General features: G+C 40.3%; 1 protein-coding gene across 1 annotated transcript in view; it reads left to right on the top strand.

The window, feature by feature from the left end:
• Nucleotides 1-16,574, top strand: part of LOC108575226 (metabotropic glutamate receptor) — a 26,691-nt gene extending 10,117 nt beyond the window's left edge. Inside the window, exons 3-7 of the mRNA XM_017937968.1 lie at nucleotides 416-436; nucleotides 6,349-6,469; nucleotides 9,101-9,757; nucleotides 10,924-11,395; nucleotides 16,429-16,574. Of these exons, the coding sequence (XP_017793457.1) occupies nucleotides 416-436; nucleotides 6,349-6,469; nucleotides 9,101-9,757; nucleotides 10,924-11,395; nucleotides 16,429-16,574 (1,417 nt within the window). The remainder of the gene's footprint in view (nucleotides 1-415; nucleotides 437-6,348; nucleotides 6,470-9,100; nucleotides 9,758-10,923; nucleotides 11,396-16,428) is intronic.
• Nucleotides 16,575-18,381: the final 1,807 nt, after the last annotated feature.

Below are 18,381 nucleotides of genomic sequence, written 5' to 3'. Positions count from 1 at the left end.
AATTGAAAGAATCAAAAGAAAAATCGCGAATTCGTATCTTTTTCGATTCTAGAATATAAGAAAATTTGAATAAAATACGCGACGAGAATTGGGGAGAAGCATAAGTTAAACGCGTAAAAATATTCAATAATAAACGAACTAGGGATGAAGCTATTATTTCAATACGCGATGCACTGACTCTAGTATTTACTAAAATTCAAAAATTCTCGTATAAATTCCGAAAATAGATTATTAATTACGGTAAACTACTGAGACGGTTTAATTTAGGGTGGGCATAGTGCACTCGTTCCAAATCAGCTCACAATATACAATAATAAATCAACTAACTACTTAACATGCAATTCATGCAAATTCCTTGGATGGTAAATTATTAGTAAACAAAATAGCAAGTCATAAAATAAATTCAATATCAGAGAAATTATATGAAAAATTTCAAATTAATTTCAATTGCTGGAAGAAAAGTACATATTGATTGTTATGCTGTAACGAAAAAGCAACCTCTCAAAGTCACTTCAATATTCTATTCGACAAGTCTGAAGAACAAGGATGACTAAAATTCAAATGTTTATTTCCCTAAACCTTCAAAATAATTTCGAAATATTTTATTCGAAGCGGAGTATTCCAAGTCAGTATCGATAATTGAAGAAATTATTTGATTGTATTTAAAAGAACCGAAAGGAGAATATTTAAAGTCTGATATTAAATGTCTAGCAAGTACCAGTAATTGGTAAAATGATTTATATTTGTTTTAAAAGGAAAATTTCTAATAGGTATTAGTTAAAATGAATTGTTATTCAGTCTATTGTATTGAAATTCTAATTGATTCTAATGTATACAAGTGTTACAAGAAGGCTGAGTGTGTACAGTGTGGACATAGGCTAGCTGGTAGCCCCCGACCACTCTATTCACATCTCAGAACCTTCAGGTCAAAATATGCCGCGAAGTGTCTAGGGCCCAGTATAAAGGGTGAATAAGTTGGCGGGACATCGGCGGGTCCTTATATACCTGCGGTACCCTCTCCCCAAAGTCATTAGCAAAATCGTCGGTTAGGTCAGGCGGGAAATTTTCGCGGGAGATTTTCGCGGGAGATTTCCGATATCGTAACACGGTATAATTTATCAATTTTCACAATTTTGTTATAAATTTATACTTCCGACAATTTGTTATAACATTGCATATAACAATTTATACGTTTTTACAATATTCTTCAATGGAAACATAGGTTTTAGCGTTCTCGTTACTTACTCGTGGTTAAATTAATTTCGTAGGGATTAAAAATCAGGTTGACCTGTGGTCGTAAATTAAAAATAGCCATAGTACAGCTAAAATTATCGTGTTAAATAATTCTTTTCCTACGAATCAAAAATGTATTCAACGTTTGTTTGTTATAATATCGTGAAATGAATTATATTACACATTTTCTCTATTCACACTGAATTTAAAGATTATAACGATTAAAAATCAAGTTGACCTGTGGTCATTTATCAAGAATAATCATAATAAAGCTGAAATTATTGTGTTAAATAATTTTTTTAATACGAATTAGGAATTTATTCAACGTTTGCTTGTTACTACTTGTTACAGTATACTGTCTCTCAATGTAAATTTAAGTAAATTAGGTTGAACTGCACAGAAAATGCACAGAACTGCACAAATAATTCATTTCACGATATTATAACAAGCAAACGTTGAATACATTTTTCATTCGTGTAAGAAGAATTATTTAACACGATAAATTTAGCTGTACTATGGTTATTTTTAATCTACGACCACAGGTCAACCTGATTTTTAATCCCTACGAAATTAATTTAACCACGAGTAAGTAACGAGAACGCTAAAACCTATGTTTCCATTGAAGAATATTGTAAAAACGTATAAATTGTTATATGCAATGTTATAACAAATTGTCGGAAGTATAAATTTTTAATAAAATTGTGAAAATTGATAAATTATACCGTGTTACGATATCGGAAATCTCCCGCGAAAATCTCCCGCGAAAATTTCCCGCCTGACCTAACCGACGATTTTGCTAATGACTTTGGGGAGAGGGTACCGAGGGTATATAAGGACCCGCCGATGTCCCGCGAAATCATTTACCCTTTATACTGGGCCCTAGACACTTCGCGGCGTATTTTGACCTGAAGGTTCTGAGATGTGAATAGAGTGGTCGGGGGCTACTAGCTAGCCTATGTCCACCCTGTACACACTCAGCCTTCTTGTAACACTTGTATACATTAGAATCAATTAGAATTTCTATTACTAATTATTAAACAAATTTTAACAATTACCGGCACTCGCTAGGCACGTAATATCAGACTTTAAATACTCGACTTCGAACTTCGGTTTAGTCATAATTCTATTAATGTTATAATAACGTATAATTTATTAATTTTCACAATTTTATTATTAATTTATACTTCCAAAAATTTGTTAAAACATTACATATTATTATTTATACATTTTTGCAAGTTTCTTTGACAAATAAGTACGTTTCAACGATCTTATTACTTTCTCGTTGTGAAATCAAGTTCGGAGGATTAAAAATCAGGTTGACCCTTGGTCGTAAATTTAAAATAGCCATAGTGAAGGTGAAATTATTATTTTAAATAAATGTTTCTATACGAATTAAGAATCTATTCAACGTTTGTTTGTTGCAATACCATGAAATAAATTGTATTATATATTTTCTCAGTTTAGACTGAATTTAAAGTTCGTAAGGATTAGAAATCAGGTTGACCTGTGGTCGTAGATTAAAAATAGCCATAGTGAAGGTAAAATTATTACGTTAAATAATTGTTTTTATACGAATTAAATATTGATTCGACGTTTATTTGTTGCAATGCCGTGAAATAAATTGTATTATATATTTTCTCAGTTTCGACTGAATTTAAAGTTCGTAAGGATTAGATATCAGGTTGACCTGTGGTCGTAGATTAAAAATAGCCATGGTGAAGGTAAAATTATTACGTTAAATAATTGTTTTTATACGAATTAAATATTTATTCAACGTTTATTTGTTGCAATACCGTGAAATAAATTGTATTATATATTTTTTCTGTTTACACTAAATTTAAAGTTCTGTTTACATGTTATAACAATTAGAATGTAGACGTTTTGCCGTTTCACGGTTTTTCCTCTGTTAATTATGTGTTTATAAATCATTTCAAACTAAAGCAGCACCATGCCCACCCTAAATTAAACCGTCTTAGTAGTTTACCGTAATTAATAATCTATTTTCGGAATTTATACGAGAATTTTTGAATTTTAGTAAATACTAGAGTCGTTGCATCGCGTATTGAAATAATAGCTTCATTCCTTGTTCGCTTATTATTGAATATTTTTCCGCGTTTAACTTGATACTTCCTCCCAATTATCGCCGCGTATTTTATTGAAATTTTCTTATATTATAGAATCGAAAAATATATCAATTCGTGTTTGTTCTTTCTGTTCAATTTATATACCGCGTTTATTTTATACTTTCTCTCAATTTTTCATTCGCGTTCTACGAAAGTTTAGTTCAATAATAATATTGAAAGTAATATAAATTTCGCGATTTCCCCCTCACTAAATAAAACGGAAATAAATCGCGTTTCGAAATACTTTTCGCGTCGCAGTCTGATTTTTCCAAGGAAATCCTGGCATTTTGTTTCGCCGTTCGATACTTAAAACCGGGGAATTCTTTTACATTCTAAAAATTCTCCCGCCAAGCACGGCGCAATAACACGTTTTTAACCGTGTAATTTCATAAAACTATAACGGAGGAATTTCTTTTATTACGTGAAACGTTGTTGGAGAGGATTATTATGATTATCCTGGCATGATCGGGCGTTCCGTGTACAGAGGAGTGAGTGTATGAAAGGAAAGAGAATTCGTGGCCGATGCACACCTTTTGGCCCCTGGCAAGAGAAAGAGCCACGGTAGCCGAAGGTTTCATGCAAATGAACTATCAGCTGACTCATCAGTGCCGCCTCTTAATTATTATTATTATTAATGCGCCTATGACTTTCTCACCCGTGGTACTTTCGATCCACCACGACAATATTTATCGTGTTCTATACCTGTAATTAAAATAACTTTAACGGCTGCCTGGCTAAAGATTGCTGGAATTTATCGTCACGCGGATAAGAGCAAGAAGGATGAAATTCACGTGACCGTAAGATAGAACTGGCTGTTGGAAGATTAATCTGTGTGGATTCTTCCTCATCGCGAAGCAGTTAACTTCCCTCGTATAGTACACGCGAACACGATCGATCCTCTAGTTCGTACACCTAAACCACCCGACGTGGATCCTTGTCGGAGATTTACATTCACCCGCGACGCCAATATTAATTCCTCGTATACCCTAACTCGCCTTCGAAGATCCTTGGAATGTTACACGTGGGTGTGACCGATGCACGCGAAATGCATCTCGAAACGGCCGATAAGAAGAAGGATGCCGAAGATCGACAGAATAAGACGAATGAATCTGGAGGTGTGCGCATACATTGGAGAGTGTAGCAGTGCATCCTCTCGCCCTGCCCGGGGACTTTGTCTACTTATTACGATACATCTAGCTGGTTGGAGCATTTCTCGGGTTCGACGTCCGGTCAGTTCAGGTTGCGACTTGCAGCCACAGAGCTGCACCGGCGTCTTACGCCACGCGCTAGGAACTGTAATCCTTGTAAACACGATCTTCTCTGCTCTCCAGCTGGCTGGATTCCCTTGACTGTGCACGTTGAACGCGTCGCGACGTTTCCTCTTCCCTATGTTCCATCACTCGCCTGCCTCTGTCTTCGATCCTCGATTATACTTTTACGCTCGTTTCGTTCTTGTTCGTTCCTCTCGTGGGAATCGTATCGGGGATGATACGATTAACGGAGTTCGGGGAAAGTACGATTACAGTTTCCCCCTGTGCGACGGTCGTCGCTATAAACAATCCTGACGCGGTTTACGCGAGAGACTGGTCCCTGTAACCGATGATGTCATGCCGCGTCGAGCCGCACACATCGATGGATGACGAAGGGAGGCCACGTAGGACGCGTGAAAAAATGCCTTTTCTCAATTGTATACTGTATTTATATTTGACCGTTGCTAATGAAGCGCGGCTTATCAAAAAGACGCGTCGCTAAGTGGCTTCCCGCGCGAAACCGCGAGTCTCCCGCGGATCGCAAGCTAGTTTGTTCTAGAAGCTTCTATCGCTTCGCAATTATTTGATTGACGACGAGGATAGAGAGTCGTCCCTCTCGCGGAATGGAAATTTCTGTCGCCGTCTTCGTTGATGGTTGTTACAATATTGAATTAATTATTTTGTGCGCACGTAGGAACAGAGAAATTATATCCTGCCTTTCTTAGGCGAAGAATTTTACTCCCGAGTCACTAAATGGCCGCGACATTCACGGGCGAAATTACACGCGGTCACAACGATCGCGTGTTAACACGGAAGGGAATGCTCGGGGGAGAAATCGCGCTACCTACCCCAATGATCGATATCTAACTAAACACTCTCCTCCACTTGTCACGTAAAATCAAGAACCATCGAAACGTTTTACGAATTCCCTGCATTTACTCCAGTTATCACAGTACTATACTAAAAATCTCGAGATAAAATATAATTTTCACTACTAACGTTTTATTCGTCAAATTAAAACATCATCTCTCAATTAATAAAATCGTGTTAAAATTACATTGAAATGGATTCATGTGTTTATACGTGAAAATCAAAATAATCTCTACAGAGATGAAATTTATCTTGTTTTCTAAGAAAACAAGTAAAAGATACGCTAGACACGCGAGAATAAACCGGAAACGGAGGACCTCGAGGGGGTCGATTTGCTTTAGACGAAACGGAGAAACACTCTGTAATGTGAATGGAGCATCGATTCCGGTCTTAGAATCGCCGGACAATGTGCCAGAGGAATCACTGGGGTTCCGTGAGACAACTTCGGAGGATCATAAACCCCAGTGCACAGTAGAACGGCGGCGTTCAGACACCGTCTTTGCACGCTCCTTTGAACGTTTAAACGGCGATTTACCGGAAGACGGGGCTGATTGAATCGTCTGGCCTTTCATCGATGCTCTCCCGTGTGTCTTATTGTTCGAAAGTGTATCTTACAACGAAGAGTTAGTTTAATTCTTTACCTCGTGATTGTCTTTCTTTTGGAGTTAGTTCATCGTTTTACTGGGATTATGGAGAGTGAAAATTTTGGTTATGTGTATCAGCGATATGTCTTAATTCGAAATTTTCCAACTTTTCGATTTATGAAGAAATGATTATATAAAAGAATCTTCCGTTGCGTCGATTAGCTTTGGAATACAAGATAAATTTTATTTTATGCGAGAAAGGGTTAGGAAGACTGGCGATTCCCCGACTTTTCCAGATGCTGCTGGCAGCGAGGTGAAGTTCGACGAGCACGGTGACGGTTTGGCGCGGTACGAGATCCTCAACTTCCGGAAATCGGACCACAACGGGACTAACGGATATCACTATCGGGCAAGTGAAAGTACTTTTGACTTTTTCTCTTCCACCGATTAATTAGAACTTTTGAAATACGAGCTTCTTGTGTTCCCTCTCCCCTTTCCTCCCCCATCCTCCTACTCCTCGCCATCCTGAGACTCTCTTCTACCTTTGCACTCTCTGGTAAGCCTGAGAGAGAGTTCGCCGGAGTGCAAACTTTCTGCGAACTCCAGAGGCTCAGCCGGAGAACCGCTTTCGGCACTTTTGCGCTCATTCGAGCCCGGCATAATATCGAAATTGAAGTTCCTATTATTGGATTCGGCGAATTTCAACCCCCCGGGGCCTTGGTAGAGGTAATTATCCCTCAAGAAAGTTTCGCCAGTGTGAATAAATTGAAATAATCTCTGGGGCAGTTAGGTTTAGTTACACAATGGAGATTTGACATATTTCTCACATTTTTCGAAACATTTTTTCAAGATGCTGAGTACTTTAACCCTTTTCAAGGTATTAGGTAACACTTCTTTTTTCTGTATTTTTTAAGAACTCCTTATAGAAGGCTTCCCTCAGAACCTATAACAATTCGAAAGAATTTTCGTTCTTCCTGAGCGCAGGAGTAATTCTTTGAATTCTCACATTTCTCGATATTTTTTTAACCTTCCTAACCTAAGAACGAAAACTACGAGAAGGAAACCTTGAATCTAGAAAGTATTATAAATAGAAATAGCAATTTTCTATCGCAGACCGTCACCCACCGCATCAACCTTAACACGTTCCGCGCCAGACCGATTTTCGGTGACTTTCCGTTCACGCCGCGTGGGTCGTATGCGTCCCACATTGTCGAGACTAACAGTTTTGCTTTTCGTCCTATATGTCTTCCAATATTTACAAGATCGCAAAAATCATTGTTATCGAGAAAAAGGTAACGTTTAAGATATGCTATAGAGCAAAGGAAAAATTTTTGTTTTAACAAATTATCGCCGTAGTTGCATAGTTTAAGTCAGCGGAAAGAAAAGACCGAAATATCAGATGGCCTGAACGGAAAGACCAGAGTGGGGCGTACGCGACCCACGCGGCACGGAGCGTGTTAAATAAATTTCGAGGGATGTAAGCTTGACTGTGAATATCAAATGATTAACTCTCACTGTGCCTACTCCATCGCCCACTTACCAGACCCATCTTTTATATTCCTTCTTATTACCACACTCTGCATTCTTTTACTTCAAATAATTGCCTTCAATCTCTCAATACCATATCTAAGGGTAACATATAAATAAATTCCATCATTATACGGTTTCTTTTTTTTTTTCTACTTAAAATCAAGTCATTTTCAATCCCACGGCTCCGATTTCTTACCAGAAAATCAGACTACCCGCGCATTAAATTACCTTCGACCCAGTGCATTTCTCCCAGCTCGGTCTCGCGTATCCAATTAACGATTGTTTTTCGATAAAAATCGTAAATCAACCAGACGGTGCAGCGGTCGCGTTTCTCGACGATAAAGTAGCAGTGAGACATAAATTGCAACGTGACCTTCGTCGTGTTCGCCTTCCTAGCGCTGGATGCAACTTGCAACGATGAAATATAACCCTCGCCACGGCCGGAACAGGTAACGTTAAATCGTTAAAAAGCGCTAGTTTTATTGTTCCACCGGCTGGTACCGTGTATTACAGAAAACGAAAAAAAAAAGAAAGCCATCGTACGTTTTCAGATAGCAGCCTAAAACTCCTCTTCTTTTTCACGATTTTTACGGGAAAACGACCATGCATCATCTGGTTATTATCAAAGTGGAGTATCTAAGTCACGCAGCCACGCGAAATATTTATTTCGTCAAAACCGATAAAAAAGAAAAAATATCACCTCGTAGTTCTTCAATTTTACAAATGTTTCTGTCAGTAGAGTGGGTGGGTAGGTAACGGACGTCGAGTGTCTGGGAAAATATCGGAGAGTTGCGTATCATTTCGACGCGAGTGTATCGGCCGCCAATCGACTCGAAGCGAAATTTTCACGTCAATCAACGCCTATCTCCAAAGTGTAACACCACCTCTTCGATTCTGTGATTCTCGAACACCCTTCAATTTTTTTCGTAATTCCTCCATCACCCCTCGATCGAATATCGTAGACGCCATGAACAGGTCGTTCTGATCGTTTAAAAAAACTTCTACCACTTTTTCCATTGAAGAATTGTACCATTCACAAGGTTGCTCTTAATTTCCCTTGTACTTGTTTTTACGCTTTCAAAATTTTCATAAGAAACTATTTAAACGATCTGAAATTTCCTACCTGGAAAATGTTATCATTCCCAAAATTTTCCACATAAGTTAGCTCAAAAAATTTTTTAAAGAGAACTCCCAAAATGTATAAATAACACCTTTGAACCCCTCCTCAAAATCAAACAAATCTCTCTATCTCTTCATTAACCCCTTGCTTCATAACAACGAGTCAAACGAGGTCAATATTAATTTCAACTGCAACTTTCGTTTATAAAACTGAAAATTAGCAAATGTAACTAATCTATAATATATTACCTCTCTAACACAGTACCAAACCAGTAGATAACTGTCGCTTGCATACACAGTCATTAAAAGAAAATACATAAATCAAGGGGTTAAACACCCACCTAAAGTTAAACGAACTCCAAATACCATAATCCTACAAACTCTTAATCAGGTGGTGGGAAAATGGTTCAACTCCTTAGACATCCGTACAGAGGAACTAGTATGGGCACGTGGCACTAAGGACATACCGATCTCAGCTTGTTCGCTGCCCTGTGAGCCAGGTATGATAAAGAAGCAACAGGGTGACACTTGTTGCTGGGTGTGCGATCAGTGCGAGGTGTACGAGTACGTCTACGACGAGTACACCTGCATGGACTGCGGACCTGGTAAATGGCCGCACGAGGACAAACGTGGCTGCTACCAGCTGCCTATCAACCACATCAGATGGGACAGTGCGTTCGCCATTGTTCCGGCGGTGATTTCGTGTCTGGGTATCGTGGCCACTCTCGCGGTCGCGTGTCTCCTCTTCCACCACAGGGACACGCCCGTGGTCAGGGCGTCGGGACGCGAGCTCACCATCATTCTACTGGCTGGTGTGCTTGTCTGTTACCTGAACACGTTCCTCCTACTCGCCACACCCACCACCGTCACCTGTATACTGCAGAGGTTCGGTGTTGGAGTGAGTTTCAGCGCGGTCTATGGGGCTCTGTTGACCAAGACCAATAGAATCGCGAGGATCTTCGATTCCGCGTCGAGATCCGCGGTTAGACCTAGGTACATCAGCCCTGCTTCGCAAGTCTGCATCGCTGCTGCGATGATCGCGTTGCAGGTAAGACTTCTTTTAGCCAAGTAATAAGGAAGATTATTCAATTCACGGGTATGTCATAAGAAAATATAATTTAAAAGTGCTGCTGAAAAGTACAGCGAATCAGAAGAGTTCATCTTCCCTGAAGAAAATGTAACGATGGCTATGTGTTCACACATATGCAAGAGAAGCTCTTTGTATTAAAATATTTTAACAATTCAAGTCGAGAAAATTCTTATCTAGTGGTCGCTGACAGATTTTCACAAAAATAGAGCTAGTTCCTAAGACAGTTTTTAAATTATATTATCGTGACCCTTGTGACATACTCTTTCGAGCCACGTATAAAAATATCTGCGATTTTATCATCGATTGAATTGTATTGGGTTGGCCAGAAAGTTCGTGCGGTTTTTCAAGTCGGCTAACGTAACCAAGTTGATGCAAACGATTTTCTACGGTTGTTTTTGATACTTGGAGCTCCTGTGCCACTTCCCGTGTTGTGTACCGAGGATTAGTTTTTATTTGTTCGTTGTCAATCTCTTGTGGTTGACCAGAGCGTGGTGAATCGTGAAGTGAAAAATCCCCGGAACGAAATCTCGCAAACCACTTTCTCCCCGTACACCTCACAGATCTCCTTAGATGCTTCCAACGCGTTTTTGCCTTTCCGGAACGAAATCTCGCAAACCACTTTCTCCCCGTACACCTCACAGATCTCCTTAGATGCTTCCGACGCGTTTTTGCCTTTTTTTTTTTAAATAAAACAGTATAATGTGCCGGAAATGCTCCTTTTGGTTTTCCATCTTCCAACTTCCGCCAAACTTACCAATTGAACTGGATTAACAAACTGTTTAGATATAATTTGAGGTTAAGTGTTACCTATCAAATGACAATCCGCTTTAAACAAAGAAACTGAAGTTAGTTGCACTTTGGAACGCCTGAATTGAGGAATCGCCAGAAACCGCACGAACTTTCTGGCCAACCTGATATAATTTTTCTTCAAAGCCATGCCGCAGTTAAAGGGTTAACTTTTAACGTGTCTAATTTAGATACGATAATTCATCATTTTCTGGGTAAAGTCTTGAGATGATCGATAAATTATTTCAACGAATTCCGAAGAAACAAAGAATTCCATTCCACGACACTAACCTGATATTTCCCCCAATGAACCACCGATCTTCTTTCCATTGAATTAGGTGGTTCTGACGCTGGTATGGATGATCATCGAGCCTCCAGGGACGAGATTCTCCTATCCAGACCGCAAACAGGTGATCCTCAAGTGCAACATCCAGGACATGAGCTTTCTATTCTCCCAGTTGTACAACGCGTCGCTAATCCTCATATCAACCGTGTACGCGGTGAAGACACGTAAAATACCGGAGAACTTCAACGAGAGTAAGTTCATCGGCTTCACCATGTACACCACCTGTATCATTTGGCTGGCGTTCGTGCCGATTTATTTCGGTACCGGAAACGCCCACGAGACACAGATCACCACGCTGTGCGTGGCGATCAGCCTAAGTGCAACGGTGACGCTGGTCTGCCTGTACTCGCCTAAGGTGTACATCATAGTCTTCCAGCCGGACAAGAATATCCGTAGGAAGGTCACCATGGCGGATAAATTTAAAAAACAGGGGAGCAGCGCTGGCACCTCCTCCATTACTAAATGTGAGTAAATACGTGTGTACAGGAGCACGAAGTTTCACTTGTGAATTGCTCGTCTTTTCATTTTTGTTTATTGGCACAATATGTTCTGTATATTGAGAAATATATAGTTTTGTTTGGAAAAATTGAAAAGATGGAATTAATGATTTTTTACAAAGACTTTTCTCCTATCACTCTGCGAAGTGTATCGTATCATTAAATAAATTCTCACTTTTTCATACACAAAACCTTAAGAATTTGAATCTGACGGTAGAATATTTTTTCGAATGTCCATCAACATCGCTGAACCTGATACCATTATTGGATAAAGATACACGTTTAGGGCCTCGTAAAATGAAGTTTACGAAGCACACCAAACGATCACGTAGAATCACCTCTTAAAATTTCTTCCACCAGTTACTGAACATTCTCTGAGCATCGTGCAATACGTAGCTCCACAAACGACGATAATATCGCCAAATATAAGATTCCTCTTATCACTCGTACATTCGAAGATACACATTTCCATGAAAATCTGTCTTAAAAATTTCTCCCTCGATCTTCTTGATATCCATCACAGTTAGGATATTAATTTTAGGATATCAATCATCTAACCTAACCTAATCCCACTGAAAACCCAGACGGTTATACACAGTGGAAAAACTAAATCGATTTCTACGCGTGAATATAATATGTATACGCGGTGTTCCATTTAAAAAAAGTAGACGGTTTTCGCGGATCCGTGGAGATGATAAAGGTAGCTAATAATGCACGAATCCGCTGACTCGATCGCAAATTATGAAGCCCGGAAACCACGGTGGTGAACTCGGCTCGCTGCCAACACCTTGTACCACCCGCGGCCTCACCACTCGACGCCTGGCGTCGTATTTTCTTTGTGCACGACCACTTTTCATCGCAACACGAAGTCGATCAATTTGCCCGTCATCGAACCCCTCCCTCCTCTTCCTGGACCGACGTAAAAACAAACTCCTCTCCCCTCGTTGAACGTCCATTCCCGACTGAGATATATATGTATAATTTTTAGAAATTATAACCTCTATCGGGAGACTACAGAGGTAGATATAACACACTCATCTGTAGATGAGTTTCAAACAGACGCATAATTCCAATTTCCTCAAATTATACCGAATTCTAATATAGAGTAAGATACTCGAGTCTCAGAGGGAAGATGGGAAGTAGAGAGGAGCCGAGGGAACTGCAAACAATCGGTGCTCCACGCTAATTTCCCTTTCGGTCTCCAAGGAGGCTGTCGGAGGAGCGTTTGCATCGTTGAAAATTTGACTTTGTGAATTTTATGGTCGATTATGTTTTCGAAGGGAATTAAACGAGAGATAGAGATGACTTCTTGGGTAGTGAAGTAGGAGAATATTTAAATATTGGTTACTATTCGCGTGTTCGAAATTATAATAGTATGACAATAATATCTAAAAGTTACTTTTTTTTATTGAAGTTATGAAGACAGTAATTGTCCGTTACGCAATGGAGAAGATTAAGGTACCAATTTGAACACAAGTAGGCATGTAGAAATTCTTAAATTTTTATTTCACAACTCGGGGCTTAAGGTCCATTTACAACCCTAACAAAATAATTTTCCATCTACAATATAGTATTTATTAAAATTACTCTGAGAAATATCCTGATGGACGTCTTACAGACCTAACCTCACTTCTCAAAGAGCCAAACGAAGTTTCGGCCAAAGGAAAATGATCCATAATATTTTCCATCGATAATACTTAACGCAGAATACGATTGGCCACGGATCAGACCGCCGTCCAATTTCCGTATGGAAATCAATTCCCCCATTACCACTGTCTACTGTAATTACGGACTACGTTACACAGTCGAACGGCGTGCAATCGCCGAGGATTACAGCCGGTGGGACGATAATGGCCGGAATTGTTCTTGCTGCGCTAAATTATTAAGTTAATTCTTGGATCTGGCACAGTCACGTCCATTTATCTCGAGTTTGTGAAACGGGGAGCAGCCCTTCTTCCACGTTGTCTGAGAATCATACTAGGCTACAGAGAGAGAGAGAGAGAGAGAGATGAAAGTTTCATGGAATTTAGATGGACTGGATGTCGGTGTTTATGAAGTTAAATTGGAATCTTGGTTAATCTTGCTCGCTTCAGATCGAAGAAATTCATTTTAACCGCGACAATATTCTGTTCTTCCCATTCCCTTCACGAGAATCGTTGTACTTTTCCTGTCTAAAGCAGTGCCAGATTAATTGTTGAAAAATGAGTTACAACTAACTCTAATATCACGTTAGTTAGTCCGTTTTACTGACACTTCTTTCTAAAGAACAGATAAGAACCATTGGATACCGAATACAAACATTTTACTCCTCATAGCACGTTTCTCATTTCAAACATTCAGCTTAACACCATAACCACAAAAATTCTATTCCACCATCGGTTATTACTACAGAAACAAACAAAGTGAAGTACCTGACAACCACATCCATTACTCAACCTGCACCATAACCTGAACACATACAATTTTTCTACCACATCTAATTCCTTTTTCCTCGAGATATACCTCTCTTTCCTTTGCTTCCCTGACACACCTGGTAAATGTATAACACAGGCTAAAGGGAAGTTCTGTAGCCGCCAGTGGTACAGCAGCCTCGCCATATCCCGCCGGATATTACTGGGTATTAAATTTTCAAAGGATTTAAGTGGCGAGCGTTGAAAATTCACCTGGAGTGGTCATAGAGCAGGAAAGGAGAGAGAGAGAGAGAGAGAGAGAATAGGATCGATCTCATTCGCGGCAACGTATCTATCGTCCATTGCACATAGAGTTGGATCCTGGGTAACTTCATTTATACCGAAGCTTATACGTTCAGCTTTCTCTAAATAAGCCCGCGGTTTAAATGGACGTCCCAACGCTGCCTCCTCAGCCTCCAGCTTGCTTGGAACCTGAAGGACGCGCAAAGCCAGTCTCCCTCTCTCTCTCTCTCTCGCGCTCGCTTGCTCTCTCTTTCACGCAACCTAAAATCAAGGCTTCTCGCCGGATCGATCAGCTGGAATGTATTATTAACTACGTACTAATTATCCGTTCGTTATCGGAGGAGCCGAAACACGCGGTTAATATCGCGTAAAGGTTTGAAACACGATCGAACACTCTTAACGCTAATTACAACCGACATTTCTTTCCATCTCCGGGGAGAGCTAGGACTTGTCCTTGTTCACGGTGCCAGATAACGATAATTTCCTTTTCTTTCTTTCTTTCGCTTTATTTGCCAAAGTCTGTCTTAACCATTTTTCGAACGGGAAAGAATCGATACACGTCGCTCGTCTGAACTCGAATAACCAGTTTAGTAATTTCAGAACTTTCCCTCTGGAAAGATCTTTTCGACGTCCCGTCAATCTTCTTCCGGTTTTTGGGGGATTTTAAGGAAGGATCTTCGGTTACCCCTAAGTGGAGGTTTTAATCGCGATATTCTTTTCCTTTGAATATCGATTCACCGATGTCGGTATACCCGGCGTGACTTAGCGTGTACGGAATTCATAAATAATTCGCGTGTGGCTATAGAAATTGTTCAAGTTGAAGGTTTAAAAAAGTTGCAGTTGTTGTTGCTTTAACAACGCTACGAATTCTATAATTCAAGAAAAACAAAAAAATATAGGTACTACTCGTGTCACTCTCCACTCTTATAGTCTCATACTGAATTTCTAAAGCATTACAAAAGGGCCAGAAGGAAAAAGAAACTTGATTGGCAAATTTGTCTTGACAATTACTAGAAAGCTTGTTGATAAAACTACTTTCGATGATTCTCCATGTTCCTTAGAAGCAAGAGGTTTCTCACTGGACACCAGTCCAAATATCAGTTCCAATTAAGGCAGTTTACACGGAAACGATCGTCCGAAGGCGTTTGTTCTTTCCAACTCCGTCGGGGGCTAAGTTCCGAAACTAATCGTGGAAATTTTCATTTCCGACTGTTGTTCCCCTCCCTCGTCCCTCGTGGGAAGTTTAAACTGCTTTCGCCTGAAGCGTGGCCCACGCGGAAAACCGACTTTCATTTGCGCCTATTGCAAAATAGCCGAACTTTCGCTAATTACACGACACCGCGTCGTTGTTCTCCCATCTCCCCTTCTAGGTGGAATTAGCGCAATTCTCACGAACAACAACGTCCATTCTGCTTTGCTCTTCTGTGAAACAGCTCGACTCGTTTTGTTCCCTGTGCAAGCTGTTCCGCGATCAACTACGAGCACGTATTGAGGCGAACGTGTTGTGAAGTTTGTAGAGAGGAAAGAAGAAAGTCGATTAAGCGTTTAAAACTGATGTCTGAATGGTGATTGATGTCACGAGTGGGACTTTACAGCTTCGCGGTGAAAGACAGCGTATGGGGGGGGGGTCTCTGTTCTGTGGCCTTGAATGGCCAATTGACTTCAGACAGACTATAGCATCCTCGACGAGCACCTTCTTTAACCCTTTATAACCTTATTCTCCATTGCTTGCCCCGGGCAAAAATTTTAATTCATTCCAGCTCTCCACTTTAATGATAAAATGTTGGAGTTGATAGATTTTTTAGTTGAAATAAATAATATGCAATTTTCGAGGTGATGGACATAAGTGAAGTGGTGGGAGAGCGCTGGCTAATGGCCTCGAGGAAGCAATTGATTTCACGCAGGGTATACCATTATTATTAAAGTAATTTCTCAATTCTGATCGACGTCGTAAATGGCACTTTCTATTTCCAGGGCAAAAGACTTCGTTTAAATGGTGGGCGTAATGCTTAATGGCCTCGAGTAGCCAACTGATATCGTTTTCCTCTGAGGACGATATTTAACCATGAACGATATTACACCCTTGTTAACCACTTGGCTACTTTTTATCAATTAGTTCCTTATAATTCATTTAGTAACCATCAGTTACTCGCTGTTTCAATATTCTGTTAGATGTGAAAAGCACAATAGTATTACAGACAATTTGTTAAGGACTTGGGACTGGATTACGACATTCGCTATTTTTGAGAACCATTGACAACGAAAGACAAGTTCCTGTGCTTAAGGGTATGACTTGTGATGTTTCAGACACTGGCTGCGAGCTGACCAGCGAGAGCATGCCGTTGCAGAGCGCGCTGACGGCCGCTGTGCAGACGTCGGTGGGCGTGACGGAGATCTCCCTAGCGTCGAATACATCGGCGAAAACTAATAACGAGCAAGTGGCGCAGCTATAGAGCCGCTCTTCGCGGCCCATCGTTCGCGTTTCCGAACTCGAAGCGGTGTCCTGGCCAACAGCCAACCGATAAGACCCGAGGGACAGCCGGGAGCAACGCTGAACAGTGAACGCGAATTCGTGCTAATAAAAGAGGGGGATGTGCTCTGACAAGTGCTTGGGAAAACGTCGTGCGCCGAAGGGATCAACTTAAACGGCCAAGCTACTTCTGGTTCTCCCTTCAGTGCACGGCTAGCTCATGATTCTCAACGAGTGATCCTGAGTTTCGTTCCTGGGGATCGTGGTTGAGGACGCCAAACAAAAAGACACCAAAGAAAACAGGTTATGTAAATACGCTTAGATTATCGTTTAATTAATCGTCGTGCACAAGGTGCAGTACAAGGTGTAATCGAATTAGCTAGGTAAACTTTGGTATCGTATTCTACTTTTTCTAAGGATGGAGAAAGGTTGTATAAACATAGGTCTAGAAACAGTTCCTTCTTGTGATATTAACACTTACTTTTATGACGGAGTACATCGAGTAAGAATGCTTCAAATTTACTTAACCCTCTTGTTACTACTTCATCGTATGATGCAAATTCATTTTTATTGATCTTCATTCAAGTCCTCCAATTTAGAATATAACGAATTATAAACGAATACATGCCAGAGTAATAAAATTTTTAAAAATTGTTTAATAATACAGTTTTGTCATCGCGTTCAGCGACGGGTGGCTATAGTCGCCGTTAAAATATAGCGAGCGCTCGATGTTGTGTGACCATGGTCACCTTTAGCAACGAAAGGGTTAAAAAAAATGATTTCCTTCTAAATCAATACACGCTCTCCTGATCTATTTGATATTTTCTCAAATGCGTCCATTTTCCATCCTCAGGAAGAGCAGAATACGATACCAAGGTTCTCACTTATTTCGGTTACACCCTGCATATCGGACATTGGTATCGAGGAGAAAATACGGAGGACACTTTGTACCCGCGTTGCCTATTATTCGAATTATAATACGACACTGATCGTATCGTCTTCGTTCGTTCATTATACCCGGTAACATATATCGAGGAGATCACTCGTATCGCGATCGCTGTTGTCGTTATTGTTACTGTTAAAACGGTTATCCTCGTGAATTATATATGAACGGTATACATACATAATTACACAGAAAGAGAGAGAGAGAGACATACACACGTGCATATACATAGATATAATACACACGCGAGCTGCTGGCACGGGCCTCTGTTGCCTACTGGGTCGGTCGTCTGTCGCGAATGTTAAGGCGTTACGCGTGTACACAAATCAACGATCCATTATTCTTTCGTACTCGTGGAAACGTTGACGTGTATTGTCACGGTTAAAACAGCCCTTCTGTCAAATTTCTTTTATCCTTAATTGTACTTTATAACGAGAATTATTCATCGCGCGAAGTTACCTACTTGTTGCTCATTTTCTACGTTCAGCTGTCTCCGCGTTAAAATGCATATGGAAATGATCGAACAGATTTAACAATATGTAAATGGCGGAAGGAATGGTGGATCCGCGCATATTCGGCACGTCTAATAAACTCAACCGAAATGCCGTCACCGATAAATAGGGGAAATTCGTTGGAAAAATTTCATCGAACAGCGCCACGAACAAATGAATTTTACAATGTTTGTATCGTTTATTGGCTTAACGAGCCGGCTAATTGATGCGATTAAAGCGGCGCGCGTCGACGATTCAAATTCGATTACGATTAATAATGACGCGACCGAACAAGAGTTTTCTCTCTGCTATATTAGAGGCTACGCTAAATCGCACAGGGGTTGCAGAACGGTGGG

This window comes from Habropoda laboriosa, unplaced genomic scaffold, assembly GCF_001263275.1.
Source record: "Habropoda laboriosa isolate 0110345459 unplaced genomic scaffold, ASM126327v1 scaffold207, whole genome shotgun sequence".
NCBI lineage: Eukaryota > Metazoa > Arthropoda > Insecta > Hymenoptera > Apidae > Habropoda > Habropoda laboriosa.
The sequence above is the reverse complement of the archived record's forward strand: the minus strand, read 5'-3'. Positions and strand labels throughout refer to the sequence as shown.